Source organism: Lemur catta, chromosome 15 (assembly GCF_020740605.2).
Source record: "Lemur catta isolate mLemCat1 chromosome 15, mLemCat1.pri, whole genome shotgun sequence".
Taxonomy (NCBI): domain Eukaryota; kingdom Metazoa; phylum Chordata; class Mammalia; order Primates; family Lemuridae; genus Lemur; species Lemur catta.
Window position 1 is genome coordinate 15,928,799 of NC_059142.1, and position 16,709 is coordinate 15,945,507.

The 16,709-nt window shown below is 39.5% G+C and overlaps 1 protein-coding gene across 1 annotated transcript in view; it reads left to right on the top strand.

Annotated features, from left to right (window-relative positions):
• Nucleotides 1-819: 819 nt before the first annotated feature.
• METTL16 (methyltransferase 16, N6-methyladenosine) overlaps nucleotides 820-16,709 on the top strand; it is a 76,170-nt gene continuing 60,280 nt past the window's right edge. Inside the window, exons 1-2 of the mRNA XM_045526112.1 lie at nucleotides 820-934; nucleotides 7,648-7,775. Coding sequence (XP_045382068.1) covers nucleotides 7,648-7,775 — 128 coding nt within the window. The 5' untranslated portion in view covers nucleotides 820-934. The remainder of the gene's footprint in view (nucleotides 935-7,647; nucleotides 7,776-16,709) is intronic.

The following is a 16,709-nucleotide window of genomic DNA, read 5'->3' on the forward strand; positions in this document are numbered from 1 at the left end:
CTCCACAAAGCTGAAGCCTCCATTCCTTACTCCCTGCTAACTATCTCCCAATTTTATGACAATTGTTTGCCAGAAGCTTCCACAGTAATTACTAGGACCTAGACAAGCCTATTTTTTTGGAAAAAGGTACTAGGTCCTGAAGCTGACTTTAGCCCTAGCTTTCTTACTAGTTGTATACCTTTTTAAAGTCATTAACTTTTCTCAGTTTTTGTAAAATGGGGAGATTAATGCTCACCCCACTTATCGGAGGGTAAAAATGAGTATAAACGAGAAGAAAATGAAATGCATTAGCAGTGCTCCCGCTCAAGGCAGGAGAGGAAATACAAAGAACGTGAACTTGATGTCATGCGAATGTAAGATCTTGAACAAATGACTTAATATCCCCGATCATCAGTGCTTCCTCTGTAAATGAGACTACTCTTCCCGACCTCACAGGTTTATCTGTAATGATTGAGACACTGCCTGAGGACAGACCTGTTGCAAAATAAGCGCCCACTGCTCGCCATCAAACCAGCAAGTCTCCCTCACTCAACTTCATATTCCCCGTCCTACCCCAGAGAGGGTGACTTGGTAAGTCTGGAATGGGGCCCAGAATGCTTTTTGCTTTTTTCCAAACAATCTCCTAGCGAATTCAAATGCAGGTCCCCTCCTGCCACACTGCAAAGGACTCCGCTTGCTACCACACCCCCACCTTCTGCCCGAAGGAGCCTCAAACTCCAGGTCTCGCGACAGTTTCTTGTTCCTCCAGGCTTGGCTACAAACCGCGCGATAGTTACTTGTCCAATCACGAGGCTAGATGGCTTCACAAGATGGCGGCGCGCTGGGAGCGTAACACCTGCGTTTCTAGGAGCTTCGTGCTGTGGGTGGCTTAAGATTTTGGGGTCGTACAGGCCCACACCAGACACGACGTGTGGCAGGAACCTTGGCCTCAGAGGTGAGTCTTAAGAGCTCTCATGCGGGTTGCGATCATGGGTCACTTAACTACTGGATCACCCGGGTTCGTCATTTTTGGGTTTTGGGCTCGTGTGTTGCTCGTTTCGGGGTCTAGGGAGAGAGACTTGATGTGCGTGTGTGTGCGCGCGCGCGGGGGGTGTTAGGGGTGGGTGAGTGGGAGGAGTTGGCGAATAGAATAGAGACTGGAATTGAAGTAGGAAAGACCCCTGGGGTTGAGGAGGTTTAGAGAGATCTGAAACAGGCGGGAAGAGAAACTGGGTAAGATGAGGGCGTGGAAAGAATGGAAGAGGAGAACTGGCAGTGGCAGAACTAGTGGAAAAAATCGGATTTACGAGGGAAGGCAAGGGGAGAAAATGTAGATTGGAGTTGTGGTGGGAGGGATCTGTGCAGAAGGAATTTGAAGTTATGAAATCGGAATTTAGTCTATTTTACAGGCTTATGTATTAAGAGAAATGGTAGTTGAACAGGGTTAATGGTCAGGAGGAACCAAGGAAACAAGCGTGGGGATGAGAAAGATCAAAGAAAGTGGAAGTGTCAGTCTCAAGGATCTACTAGTTTAGCTTTCCGAGTGACTCAGATAACCCGGAAGAAAAAAGTTCCAGCCCTTGGGCTGAGGTTTTTTTGCGGCTCAAGATGGGGACTGCGCGCTCAAAATGAGGGTACAGTGTTTCAGTGGCCTGAACGGTGCAGAGTTCCATCGTGTTTTTCTTCAACAAATAATTGAGTGGCTACTCTCCCAAGCCTTATTTTAGGCGTTGGGGTATGGCACTGAACAAGACAGACAAAATATTTTCCTTCATGAAGCTTACTGGCAGGGGAGACTTAAAAAGATAAGCAAAATATGTGGGGCTACATACCATGTAGAAAACTGAAGCTAGGAGAGGAAACCGTTCATTCACTGCACATTTAAATGGGATACTCAGGAAATGCCTCAATGAAAAGGTGTCAGTCATTTGACCATAAGACAAGAACAGGGTGAGTGTACCTTGTATGTATATATTTCTGGGGGGAGAGCAGTCCATGCAGACTGACAAGTGCAAAAGCCCTGAGGCATGAGTGTGCCAGACTGGATAGAGAAACAGCAAGGATGACAACTGTGGCTAGAACAGAATGAGCCACGAAATGTGGATGTTAGGTTAGAGAAAAGTGGGGAGTAACAATGCTGATGCCAGGTAAGAACTGACACCCGTTTAAACTCTGAGGAATGGGATATATTTGGCTAAGAGCCCGTTGCCTGTATTGGGAGGCTAGTTAGGGAAGAATTGGTTTTATTGGCTGGGCTCGGTGGCTCACACCTGTAATCCTAGCACTCTGGGAGGCCAAGGCTGGTGGATCGTTTGAGCTCAGGAGTTCGAGACCAGCCTGAGAAAGAGCGAGACCCCTGTCTCTACTAAAAGTAGAAAGAAATTATATGGACATCTGAAAATATATATAGAAAAAATTAGCCAGGCATGGTGGCGCATGCCTGTAGTCCCAGCTACTCGGGAAGCCGAGGAAGGAGGATTGCTTGAGCCCAGGAGTTTGAGGTTGCTGTGAGCTAGGCTGACGCCATGGCACTCTAGCTAGGGCAACAAAGTGAGACTCTGTCTCAGGAAAAAAAAAGAACTGGTTTTGTTGACTAATTCTGCATCTGTTCTGACCAGAAAGGTTGGGTAATGAAGGAAATGAACTGAATTTGCCATATCTGTAATTTAATTTGGTTCACGTATGTTCACTGTCAAGTGGCATGTGCATCAGTGTCAGCTATGTAGTCTTTAGAATCTTTCTTGTTGTGTTGCAGACCCCTAACATACCAGTATCTCTTGAAATGACTATTACGGTGCCTTTCTTTCTTTCTTTCTTTTCTTTCTTTTCTTTCTTTCTTTCTTTTTTTTTGAGACAGTCTTGTTCTGTCACCCTGCCTAGAGTGCAGTGGCATCATTATAGCTCACTGCAACCTCCAACTCCAGGGCTCAAGCAATCCTCCTGCCTCAGCCTCCTGAGAAGCTGGAACTACAGGTGTGCACCACCACATCCGGCTAATTTTTCCTGTTTTTAGTAGAGATGGCGTCTCACTCTTGCTTAGGCTGCTCTTGAACTCCTGAACTCAAGCAATCCTCCCACCTTGGCCTCCCAGAGTGCTAGAGTTTCAGGCATGAGCCACTGCGCCTGGGCACCTTTCTTTTTTGTTGCTTACCAGAATCACAAGAAACGAAAGCATTTTCCTTTTTGATGTTTTCTTGGGGATTGGGGCCTATCCTAGTTTTATGCTTCTCTGTTTCTGATGGTCTGTAAGGGATATGTTAATGATAGGAAAATCAAACTGGTGTGTAGTGAGTTTTAGTGATAGTGTGAGGGACAAAATATGGTAACTTAGTGTGCTGAAAAACTTTCAGATGACTACTAATTCTGCTGAATTCTGAACTGTTCATTTACTCAACAAATATTTATTGCATGCCAGTTGCTAGGGGTACCATGAAGAATAAGATGGATATGGTTGCAGTCTGGTGCGTGCGTGTGTGTGTGTGTGTGTGTGTGTGTGTGACATATATAAACTAATTACACACATAATAGCTCTGAGGGAAAAGCACAAGGTGCTTTGAAGCACATAGAGTAGGTGCCCTGATTGGATGTGTGGTGTCTGAGAAAACCTGCCTGGGAAAGTGATGCTTAGGGTGTGATTTGAAGAGTTAGTGGGCCTTCAGAGGTGAAAGGAGATGGTGGAAGGTGAGGAGAGTCTTGCAGGCAGTAAGAATAGCCCATGGTGGGACAGACCACCATGCAAATGGAGAAAATGGAAGAAGACCCGTATGTCTGGAGCATAGTGCAGGAAGGGGAGAGTGGCAACAAATGAGGTTGGAGGGATACACAAGGCCTTGTTAATGATTTTACACTTTATTGGCCTAACTTTCAGTGCTTTGAGAAGCCACTGAAGAGATTTATTTAATAGTAAGGGAATGTTCAGATTTGTATCCAGGGGGGTGACTTGTCTGCTGGGTGAAAAATGGTTTGCAGGGGCAAGAGTGGTTACAGAGAGATCAGTTCAAGGTTCTTATAGCAATCCAAGAAGAGATGATAATGATCTGGGCCAGAGAGGTGGAGTTGTCAAGGGTGAAAAGTTGGATAGAGTGAAGAAATAATTGGTAGATAGAGAATATTCAGAACATGGCGTGTGTTCTAAATGGGGGAGGCAGGGTGGAGAAGGTGCTAAAGATTTCTGACTTGTGCATGACCAGAAAGATAGCGGTGCATTCAGTGAGATAGGGAAGATTAGGAGAGGACCAGTTTGGGATGGGTAGAAATGATTTAATTTTGGACATCTTATACATGAAGTGCTTTTGAGCCATACAAGTGAGAAATATGGTAGGCAGTTAGATACATGATTTGGAAAAGTCTGGATTGAAGACAGCAATTCTTTTTGAAATTGGTTGTTTAATTTCTGGTGTAGAAAGCTGTCAAAAAATCTTCTGAGGCCAGGCACGGTGGCTCATGCCTGTAATCCTAGTACTCTGGGAGGCCCAGGTAGGATGATCGATTAAGGTCAGGAGTTCGAGACCAGCCTGAGCAAGAGTGAGACCTTGTCTCTACTAAAAATAGAAGAATTAGCTGGGCATGGTGGTATGCACCTGTAGTCCTAGCTCCTCAGGAGGCTGAGGCAGGAGGGTCGCTTGAGTCCAGGAGTTAGAGGTTTCTGTGAGTGAGGCTAATGCCATGGCACTCTAGTCTGGGCAACAGAGTGAGACGCTGTCTCAAAAAAAAAAAAAAATAAATAAAAATAACAACTAGTCTGAAATAGAGTGTTTACACATTTATTACTATGTAAAATTACATTTCTAACACAGCTTGCAAAGGAAAAGTGCTTATTGCTAGAAGACTTTATATTAAGGGATATGACTTAACTGGGGAGATTAGGGAAGGAAAGACCTTCCTGAAGAAGAGATGCTTGAATTTGTGATCCTAAGGGCGAGTAGGAATTCACCAGCTGAAGAGGAGGGAAAGAACATTACAGACAAAAGGAATAACCTGTGTAAAGGCCCTGTGGCTAGGGTGGGGAGAGAAAGAAGAGCAAGGGAAATCCAGTCGTTGAGTGCCCGCAACTGGGAAGTGAGACTCTGAGGTCCCGGGTGCAGGGGTATGCCTGAGGGTGGAGTGGCCTAATCCTCACCAGCCTCACCAATGGCGATCACTCAGTGAAAGTCTGGCGAAATGGCATTAGCCATGGCCCTCTCTGGATGGCTCACTGTTTTAAAACAGCCCTGCAATTTGGGCTAATCCCTTTGGCTCCTTTGACAACTCAAAAAAAAAAAAATAGTGAGCACATTTTGTTGACATATTGTTACAGAGACCAAGCCACATGGCATGTCCTCTTAAAGGTATTGTAAGAGACTATGTTTTGTTCCCACTTGCTTTAAGGAATGACTTAGTCCTGACGGAGTGGGACAAAAACAGTGAAAAGCAAACCAGGATAAGAGAACCATCCTTCCTGTATCTCCCCCGCCCCCCAAAAAAGGAATTAAAAATTCAGATGCTAGATCTTAAAGACCATCATGCTAAGTATTTTCTTATCAAATTCCTTCCTCTACCCCCCCCCCCCCATAAATACAACAGTAAAGAGTTTTTCTTCCTCCCGGCCTCCAAAATAAATAAATAAATGAATAAATCTGTCACATAAACTTCTGCAAAAAAAAAAAAAAGAGGAGCAAGGGCTTGTGACTTAAGCTGATAATGAAAAGATAGAAAAGTCCTGGTTACGTAGAACCTTGTATGTATGCTGAAGTAATGAATTTTTATTTTATCCTTTTGAGCAAGTGGACAAAGGAAGAGAACATACTGAGATTTGTGTTTAGAAATGATCACTGCAAAGTTGAAAAAGGAACGCTGAGAAAAAGAGTGGATACAGGAGGTCAATTAAGAGGCTGTTGTAAGTCGGGCATGGTGGCATGTACCTGTAGTCCCAACTACTCGGGAGGATGGATCACTTGAGCCCTGGAGTTCAAGTCCAGCCTTGGCAACTTAGCGAGAACTCATCCCTAAAAAAAATTAAATAGAGAGGCAATTCTTGCAATCTAGGTAGCTTGTACTGGGCAGATCTGGGTGGGGATAGGAAAAAATAGATGGATTTGAGAGGTATTTAGCAGGTAAAGCATACAGGACTGGTGATTTCTTGGATATGAAAGGGAGAGAGAACTATCACATGACTCCTAAACTTCTGGCTTACATAAAATACTGTTTAGAATGGGGTGGGGAACCTGCGGCCTCAAGGCCACATGTGGCCCTCCAGATCCTCAAGTGCGGCCCCTTGACTGAATCCAAACTTCTGTAAAATTTGGATTCAGTCAAAAGGTCACTTGGCCTCAAGGGTGCAAGTTCCCCACCCTGATTCCAGTTTTTATTTCTTGATGTAATAAATACGTTAGCTTTTCTCCTCTTTGTAATGTTTAAGAAGACAAAATTATGTTTGCTTTCATTTGGTTTTACCTACCTAGGAATGACAAGACTAAAATTTATAAAAGAAATTGGAATAGAAGATATTTTTCAAATTTTAGTGACTTTATGTTGCACTACTAAATATTGAGTCCTTGGAAGGCCACTGTAAAAAAACTAATCTCTGATATTCTTGGCTATAGATTATACTGCCTTGTGTTGCTTCAATTCTCTTAAAGGAATAGTTTTTAATTTTCTTCCCTTGATTTAAAAAAAGGGTTCATTGTATGTTGTGTACATTTTTTATTGTGATAAAATATATATAACTTAAAATGTACCGTTTTAACTATTATTAAGTGTACCATTCAGGGACCTTAAGTACATGCACACTGTTGTGCAACCATAACCACTGTCCATCTTCAGAACTTTTACATCATCCCAAACTGACACTCTGTATCCACTAAACAGTAACTCCCCATGCCTCCCTCCTCCTAGCCCCTGATCACCTCTGTTCTTCTCTCTGTATAGATTTGTTATTCTTTGTACCTCATATAAGTGAATATACAATATTTGTCCTTTTTTAATTAATTTTTTTAACCTGGTTTATCACTGACAACAATATTTGTCCTTTTGTATGTGGTTTATTTCCCTTAGCATAATGTTTTCAGGGTTCATCCACGTCATAGCATATATCAGAATTTCATTTCTTTTTATGACTGAATAATATTTATTGTGTGTATATATATGCACCATATTTTATTCATTCATCTGTTGATGGACACTTGAGTTGTTTCCTACCTTTTTGCTATTTTGAATAACATTTGATGTACCAGTATCTGTTTCAGTCCCTGCTTTCAGTTCTTTTGGGAATATACCTAGGAGTGGAATTGCTGAATCATATGGTAATTCTATGTTTAGCTTTTTAAAGAACTGCCAAACTCTTTTCCACAGCAGCTGTACCATTTCACATTCCCACCAGCAATGCATGAGAGCTCCAATTTCTTTACATCCTTGCAGAACACTTGTTACTTTATTTATTTAATAACAGTCCCAGTGGGTATGAAGTGGTATTTCATTGTGGTTTTGATTTGCATTTCCCTAATGACTAATGATATTGAGCATCTTTTCATGTGCTTATTTGTTGTATACATTTTAAAAATATAATTTCTACTTTCTCACTCGATTGGCAAAGATGTGTTGGCTGTAACTGTTGACTTGGCATCCATAGCTTTCCCCATTAATTTTTTTTAACTAAATATGCTAATTATTTTTCCTTTTTTTTTTTTTAAGATGGCTCTGAGTAAATCAATGCATGCAAGGAATAGATACAAGGACAAACCTCCTGACTTCGCATATCTGGCATCCAAATATCCGGATTTTAAGCAACATGTTCAGATAAATCTGAATGGAAGAGTGAGGTAGGTAACAGATTAAAAATTATTGATGCTGTATCATTCTAGTGTGATTTAAATGGACACAATGTAGCAGAAAGCTGATAGGACTGATGGAAGACCTGAATGTTAATCATAGACATTTACTTGAACTTCCCATGTAACCTTGGACAAATCACTTAACCTCTGTAGGCCTCAGCTTTTTAATGTATAAAATGAGAGGATTGGACCAAATGTTTTTATATTTCCTTCTGTCTTAAAAATAATTTCTCTTGATGTCCAAATCATTGCTTACCCTACAGAAACTCTGGAGTAAATGCAGAGACTTGGGATTGTGTTGTTTGATCTAAAACTTGGTGACAAGTGAGGATCTGAAGACATTATTTTAATAAAATATATGTTTATTTTGATGTGAGGTAGGAAAATAATAATCAGGACATCAAAACCAATTTCACAGATAGTATTAAGATGTTGCTAAATTTAAATTAAAAGTTGATTTTTAAAAATGAAGAAAATAATAATATAGATGCTTCAGGATATGGCAAAAATGATAATGGTTTGGGAACGAATGATGTGTCTATCCATGAGAAGGAACCATTTCTGACTTCGTTCCTAAACTCTGTGGGAGTTACAGAGGGAATGGAAATTCCAGGGCTGCCTAGGAAAGGTGTGGTGATCCTGCTATGGGGAGAATGGAGCAGGATTTGAGAAGGAGAGGGAAGGTAAAGGCCAATAGGATTGCAGGGCTTTACTCCTGGCCATCCCCTTGTGGCTTTAGGAATGGAGGCCCTGGGGCAGGACTTAACCTGGGAACCAAGATTCCCTTAAAATCATATAAAAGCTTTTAGAAAATATGTTTATGTTCATTTTTCTGGGAGATGATCTTTAGCTTTCATTAGATTCTCAAAGGGGTCTGTGACCTCCCCCCGCCAAGTATACAAAGGTTAAGATCAAATGCCCTAGAAGTGTGGTTTCCAAGCTTTTTTGATTGTCTACTCCACTCAGTAAAAAAATTCAGCACAGCCCATATGTGAATGCTTGTGCTACTTACTGTGTTACTATATTACGCACATTTGAAAACACACTTCAAAATAGAAATTAAAAACATTAAATATATTTAAATATGACTTCAGTTTGGGGCATATTGAGTCTGAGAAGTTTATGGGATATTCAAGTGGAGTATTTCATTGGCAGGGGAAAATAGAAATCTCAAGAGAGATGGTGGGCATGGTGTTAGTGAAGGCCCAGCTGTTTGAGCTGAATACTAAAAGATGAGTAGAATGGGGGAAGGAATTCTGAATATAGAGACCTGAATTTTGTGAAAAGTGTGGTAAGTTTGGAGAACTGCATGTCAGTGGGGCTGAAGTGGATATAGGACAGCAGGTTAGGGAATAACAGGATGAGACTGAAAGGAAAAGAAGGAAAGAAGGAACAGGTCTCATAGAGCCTTTCATAGCATGCCACTCAGAATGGACTATGATCATTCTTCAGAGACTGAGGAATCAGGGGAGGGTTTTTAAAATTGTGAGGATTTTTAAGAAGGTTTAAGATATATATTTTTTAAAAAAAATTACTCTGAAACAGACCAAACCAATCTGTTATAACAATGTATCTAAGTGGATTAAAGGTGCCTGGCAACTAATAGAGATTCAATAGATATTTGTTGAGTGCTTGAGACTATTTCCTCGATTAAGTTCAATGGACAATAATTTCTCTATTAAAATAAATAATATAACTAGCATACTATCTTAGTCCATTTTGTGCTGCTGTAACAAACCTGAGACTGGGTAATACATAAAGAACAGAAATTTATTTCTCACAGTGGTGGAGGTTGGGAAGTTCAAGATCAAGGATGATGAGGGCCTTCTTGCTGGGTCCTCACCTGAGGGAAGGTGGAATGGAGGGAACCCACTCCCACGAAGCCCTTTCACAGTAGCATTAAGCCATTCATGAGGGCAGAGCCCTCGTGACCTAAACGCTTCCCGTTAGGCCCCACCTCTCAACACTGTTGCATTAGAGATTAAGTTTCCAATGCATGAATTTTAGGGGACACATTGAGACCATAGCACATACCTAAAAAAAATTAAAGCAAAATGAAAAATAAAGGGATGGACAAAGATATACTAGGTAAATGAGGGTTCTCCCTAAATCAGATAAAGTAGAATAGAAGGCAAAAACAAACAAGCAAAAAAACCAGATACACGCACAAAACATCAAATTGGAAAAAGAAGGCTAGAGAAATAGTTTTTAATGAAAATTTTAAAAATTAAAAACTTTAGCATGTTGAAAAATGTAACATAGAATTATCTTTTTAAAAATGGTTGACATAATTTGGAGACATTTTCCTTATTTTTCTAACCAAGTTGACAAATAGCAGTGAACTTGGGGACTTTCAGAGAATCCATGAATGCTTTGAACACAATTAAGTAAAAATACTTTTTGTGTGTAATCTTTTTCTTGAAGAGAATAGAGTTCAAAGCTTTAACTCATAATTTAGGACTTCATTTTTAAAAGAGTCACTGACCCAAAAAACGTTAAATACTGCCAATAGAGTGTCTAAGTAATATAATTGATTTAATGATATATTTTGAACTTTTTAACCTATAAACATGAATGCACACTCTTTCAAATAACTTGCATGGGCTTATCACACTAAGAAATGACTGAGCTGGAGCTCCCTCTGGCTCAGAGTCTGTTGCTTTCCTTATTTATTAAAAGAGGTATAGGCGTACCTTTTAGATATTGCAGGTTCGGTTCCATACCACCACAGTAAAGCAAATAATGCAGTAAGGCGAGTCACACAAATTTTTTGGTTTCCCAGTGCATATAAAAGTTATGTTTATGGCTGAGTGCAGTGGTTCACCCCTGTAATCCTAGCACTTTGGGAGGCTAAGGTGGGAGGATAGCTTGAGGCCGGGAGTTCGAGACCAGCATGAGCAAGAGTGAGACCCCATCTCTACAAAAAATTTAAAAATTACCTAGGTGTGGTGGCACCCGCCGGTACTCCCAGCTACTCGGGAGGCTGAGGTAGGAGGATCACTAGAGCACAGGAGTTTGAGGTTTGAGCAAGCTATGGTGACGCCACTGTGGTCTAGCCCAGGAGACAGAGCAGGACTCTCTCTCTCAAAAAAAAAAAAAAAAAAAGCTATGTTTATACTGTACTGTCATCTATTAAGTATGCAACAGCATTGCACACTTAAGGTATGTATAAATTAATTTTAAAATACTTTATTACTAAAAATGCTAATGATCATCTGAGCCTTCAGTGTGTTGTAATCTTTTTTCCTGGTTGAGGGTCTTGCCTTGATGTTGATGGCTGTGGACTGATCAGGGTGGTGGCTGCTAAATGTTGGGGTAGCAGTGACAATTTCTTAAAATAAGACAACAATGAAGTTTGCCACATCAACTGACTCTTTCACAAAAGATTCCTCTGTAGCATATGATGCTATTTGATAACATTTTACCTGCAGTAGAAGTTCCTCCAAAATTGGAGTCAGTCCTCAACTCAAATCCTGTTGCTGCTAAGTTTATGTAATATTCTAAATCCTTAGGTTTCATTTCTTTTGTTGTTGTTGAGATGGGGGTCTCGTTATGTTGCCCAGGCTGGCCTGGAACTCTTGGCCTCAAGTGATGTTCCCGTCTCAACCTCCCAAAGTGCTGGGATTACAGGTATGCACCATCGTGCCCAGCCTGTTGTAATTTCAACAGTGTTCACAGCATGTTCACCTGGAGTCGATTCCATCTTAAGAAACCACTTTCTTTGCTGATCCGTAAGAAGCATCTCTTCATCTGTTCAAGTTTTATCATGAGGTTGTAGCAATTCAGTCACATGTTCAGGCTCCACTTCTAATTCTAGTTCTTTTGCTGTTTCTACCACATCTGCAGTGACTTCTTCCACTGAAGTCTTGAACCCCTCAGAGTCATCCATGAGAGTTGGAATGAACTTGTTCCAAACTCCTGTTAATTGTTGATGTTTTGACCTTCTCCTGGGAATCTTGAATGTTTTTAATGGCGTCTAGAATGGTGAATCTTTTCCAGAAGGCTTTCAGTTTACTTTGCTCAGATCACTATCTATGGCAGCTATGGCCTTAAAAAATATATTCCTTAAATAATAAGATTTCAAAGTTGAAATTACTCCTTGGTTCATGGGCTGTGGATGGATGTTTTGTTCACAGGCATGAGCACAACATTAATTTCCTTGTACAGCTCCATCAGAGCACTAGGGTCATCAGGTACGTTGTAAATGAGCAGTAATATTTTGAAAGGAATCTTTTTTCTGAGCAGTAGATCTTGACAGTGGACTTAAAATATTCAGTAAACCATGCTGTAAACAGATGTGTTGTCTTCCAGGCTTTGTTCAATTTATAGAGCATAGACAGAGAAGATTTAGCATAATTCTTAAGGGCTCTAGAATTTTCAGTATGGTTGGCTTCATTACGCCCTAATAAGGGAGTTAGCCAGTCCTTTGAAACTTTGAAGCCACACGTAAGATTTCTCCTCTTTAACTATGAAAGTGCTAGATCTAGATAGTGTCTTCTTACAATAGAAGGCTATTTTGCCTACATGAAAATCTGTTGGTTAATGTAGTCTCCTTCATCATTTATCTTAGCTAGATCTTCTGGATAACTTGCTGTAGCTTCTATATCAGAACTTGGTGCTTCACCTTGCACTTTTATATTCTAGAGATGGCTTCTTTGCTTAAACCTCATGAACCAAGCTCTGCTAGCTTCCGACTGTTTTTCTGCAGTTTCCTCACCTTTCTCAGCCTTCATGGAATTGAAAAGAGGTAGAGCCTTGCTCTGGATGGGGCTTTGGCTCAAGGCAACATGGCTGGTTTGATCTTCTGTCCAAACCACTAAAACTTTCTCCATATTAGCAATAAGGCTGCATTGCTTTCTTAATGTTTGTGTGTTCACTGGAGTAGCACTTTTAATTTCCTTCAGGAACTTTTCCTTTGCTTCACAACTTGGCTAATTGTTTAGTGCAAGAGGCCAAGCTTTTGGCTTATGTCAGCTTTTGTTATGTCTTCCTCACTATGCTTAATCATTTCTAGCTCTTGATTTAAAGCAAGAGATGTGGGACTCTTCCTTTCACGTGAACACTTAGAGCCCATGTAGGATTATCAATTGGTTTAATTTCAGTGTTGTTGTGTCTTAGGGAATAGGGAGGCCTGAGGAGAGGGAGAGAGAATAGGGGAATGGCTAGTTGGTGGAACAGAACACACACAGTATTTATCAATTAAGTCCTCCATCTTATAAGGGCATGGTTCGTGGTGCCCCCAAATAATTAAAATAGTAACATTCAAGATCACTGATCACAGATCACTATAACAGATGTAGTTGATGAAAAAGTTTGATGTATTGTGAGAATTACCAAAATGTGACACAGACACAAAGTGAGCACATGCTGTTTGACAAATGGCACTGATAGGCTTGCTAGACACAGAGTTTCCACAAACTTTCAATTTGCAAAAAAAAATGCAATATCAGTGAAGTGCACTAAAGTGGAGCGCAAATAAAACAGTATACCTGTATAAATATTTTTTTAAAATAATTATAATTTTTTACAGATGGTTTGATTATTGTCTACTTGAAAAAGCATTTGAGAATCACCTAAAAAATAACAAGATTATTGAATAAAATATCTATGTACACATTTTAAAAATATATAAAAATAATATAAGAAAATTGATAGTTTTCCAAATACTAGTTGGAAAGTATAGTTGCAATAAAAGATTCTATCCACAATAGCAAGGACTAATGACCAAAAACTTGGCAAAAAACATGTAAAGATTTATGTGGGTAAAATAGCAGAATTACGTTCAGGGGCCTAGGGGAAGACATGAACAAATCAAGGGATGTACTATGTTTCTGAATGGAAAGACTCAATATAGTTAAAATGTCAATTTTTCCCCCAATCAAAATCCCTGTAAGGTTTTTGGGAGAGAAAGTGACAAAATGTTTCCAACGTTCAAAGAAAAGATGCACAAGACAAGTGTTAAGCAAGAATAAAGAGTGGTGGAGAGGTATAAAGGTGTAAACTTTCCCAGATAGTTATTTAAATATATTAAGTTAGAGTGACTAAAACATTAGTATAGTATTGGAGCAAGAATAGACCGTGTGGCCGAGTGGCATTTGGAAACACACTTAAGTCTAAATAGCAGGACCCCTTTGAATGTGCACATTATGTGGTGGGCTGATTCCTGCCTGTCCTTCTACTCAGTGTGCCTCCCAGAGGGGGTGTAAAATGGACAGGGTGAGTCTGCCTTTCTTAATCAGTCTCAGCTCCTGTGTGTTAATTATAATGTGAGTGCAATGAATGATTAAAACAGTTTTTCAGTGTAATTTTGACCATACTGGGTTTTCACTTGTGTGCTTTCTTTGGAACCTGACTCCCAAGTAAGATCCCATCCCACTGTTTAAAGACTTTAGAATATGGATAGCATCTCAGGTCATTAGTGGGGTGGAAGTGGGAGCCAGAGGGTGCTGGGTGGTGGATAATAACAATAATGGATTAAAAAAATAATAATGGATTTTTAATTGATGCAATTGGGATAGCCATGGGGAGGGAGCACTAGATTCCATTTGTTATATTAATATGTTATGCAAAGTATACTGGTTTAATGATTTCAATTCATTTCTGTTTTTATTTATTTTGATAAGAACACTTAACATGAGATCTACCCACTTAACAGATTTTTAAGTGTATAATGCAGTATTGTTCTCTGTAGGCACAGTGTTATATAGCAGATCTCTAGAATTTATTCATGTTGCATAACTGAAATTTTATATCCATTGTTTAGCAACTCCCAGTTTCTCCCTCCTCCCACCCGTACCCCATGGCAACTACTATTCTGTTCTTTGCTTCTTTGAATTTGACTATTTTAGATACCTCATATAAGTGGAATCATGTATTATAGTATTTGTCCTTCCGTGACTGGCTTATTTCACTTAGTATAATTCCCGTAAGGTTCATTCATGGTGTTACATATTGCAGGATTTCTTTTAAAGGCTGAATAATATTAACATTCCATTTTATGTATATACCACAGTTCATATATGCATTCATTTGTTGGTAGACATTTAGGTTGCTTCCACATCTTGGTTCTGGTGAGTAGTGCTGGAGTGAACATGGGAGTGCTAATATCGCTTCGAGATCTTGATATCAAGTCTTTTGAATAAATACTCAGAAGTGAGATTGCCATGAACATAGTTCTAATTTTATTTTATTTTATTTATTTTTTTGAGGAACCTCCATACTGTTTTCCATGGCAGCTGTATCATTTTACTTCCCACTAGTGCTTGAGCAATCCAATTTTGTCAAAATTTGTAACAACACTTTTGTCTTTTGCTTTTTTGATAGTCAGGTGTGAGGTGATATCTCATTGTGGTTTTGATTTGCATTTCCCTGATGAGTGACTCTGAGTATCTTTTCAGATAGGTGTTGGCCATTTGTATGTCTTCTTTGTAGAAATGTCTATTCAGGTCCTTAGCCCATTTTTTAACTGGGTTATTAGGGATTTTTTGCTGTTGAGTTGTAGGAGTTCCTTATATATTTTGGGAATTAATCCCTTATCAGATATATGGTTTGCAAATACATTTCTTAGGTTGCCCTTTCACTCTGTTGATTATTGCCTTTGCTGATATTTGCCTAAGTACTAGGAACAAAATGTACATAAATATGTGTGTGGGATGAGCATACTCTAAAGATAGAATTCATAAAAGAAAAAATAAATGGATTTAACTACATAAAGAAAAGTTTACACAGAAGAAATATAAGTAAAAGATAACAGAACAATACAAATATTTACAGCACATGGCAGAGAATTAACATCCTTAATATAATGAACTTTTAGAAGACAATAAGAAAAAGGAAATAAAACTTAATACCTGAAAAGGTTAAGATAAAAACAGGAAATTCACAAATGAGGAAACACAAATGGACCACATTAGCAAAGATTCACTGTCATGATATCCATCTATTGCAAAAATATAGTCAAGTGAGCAGAGTGATAGAATGCCGGTGGAATTGAAACCTTAAAAGTTCTAAAAAGCATACATAAATGGAATAAGGTATGTTTGAGGATGTTTATCCCAAGACTGTTTATAACAAGGAAAATTGGAGGCTGGGCACAGTGGCTCATGCCTGTAATCCTAGCACTTTGGAAGGCTGAGGTGGGAGGATTGCTTGAGGCCAGAGGTTCAAGACCAACCTGGTCAACATGGTGAGACCCCCATTTCTACAAAAAAATTTAAAAATTTGCCAGGTGTGGTGGCATGCTTCTGAATTCCCAGCTACTCAGGAAGCTGAGGCAGGAAGATCGCTTGAGTCCAGAAGTTTGAGGTTGCAATGAGCTATGATGATGCCACTGTACTCTAGCCCAGGCAACAAAGCGAGACCCTGTCTCAGAAAAAAAAAAGGAAAGAAAAAGAAAAATTGGAAATGACCTAAATATATCCATAATGTAAACTCTTACAATGCATTTCTGTGCAGTGGAATACCGTGTAGGCTATACCATGAATGTTGCAGATTATAAAATGTTATAATTGTGTTTCAAACTAAAACCAAAATACCTGTGCTGATATGCTGTGCAATAGAAAGGGACTAAAAGGTTATGTGCTCTGAGGTTCAAAGTGGTTGATTTTGTAATAGGCAAAAGTAATTTTCTTCCTTTTTTTAAAATTTTTGTATTTTTTAATTTTTCACTTAGATCTTCCTCTGAACAAAAGTAACTTTAAAGCATTTTGCAGGGAAAAACAAAATGTCTGTGGAGAGATGGGAAGATGATAAGGCACTTTTGAGGAGAGACTCCCTTTTTTTTTTTCCTTTAAAGATGGGAACAGTCTGAGCACATTTATAGTTGACAGTGTGACATGTTTAGAAGGGACCTGTTATAGATACAGGAGACAGAGACACACACTCTTTTTTAGTGTAAATTACCCAGTTGCTCCCAGACATCAT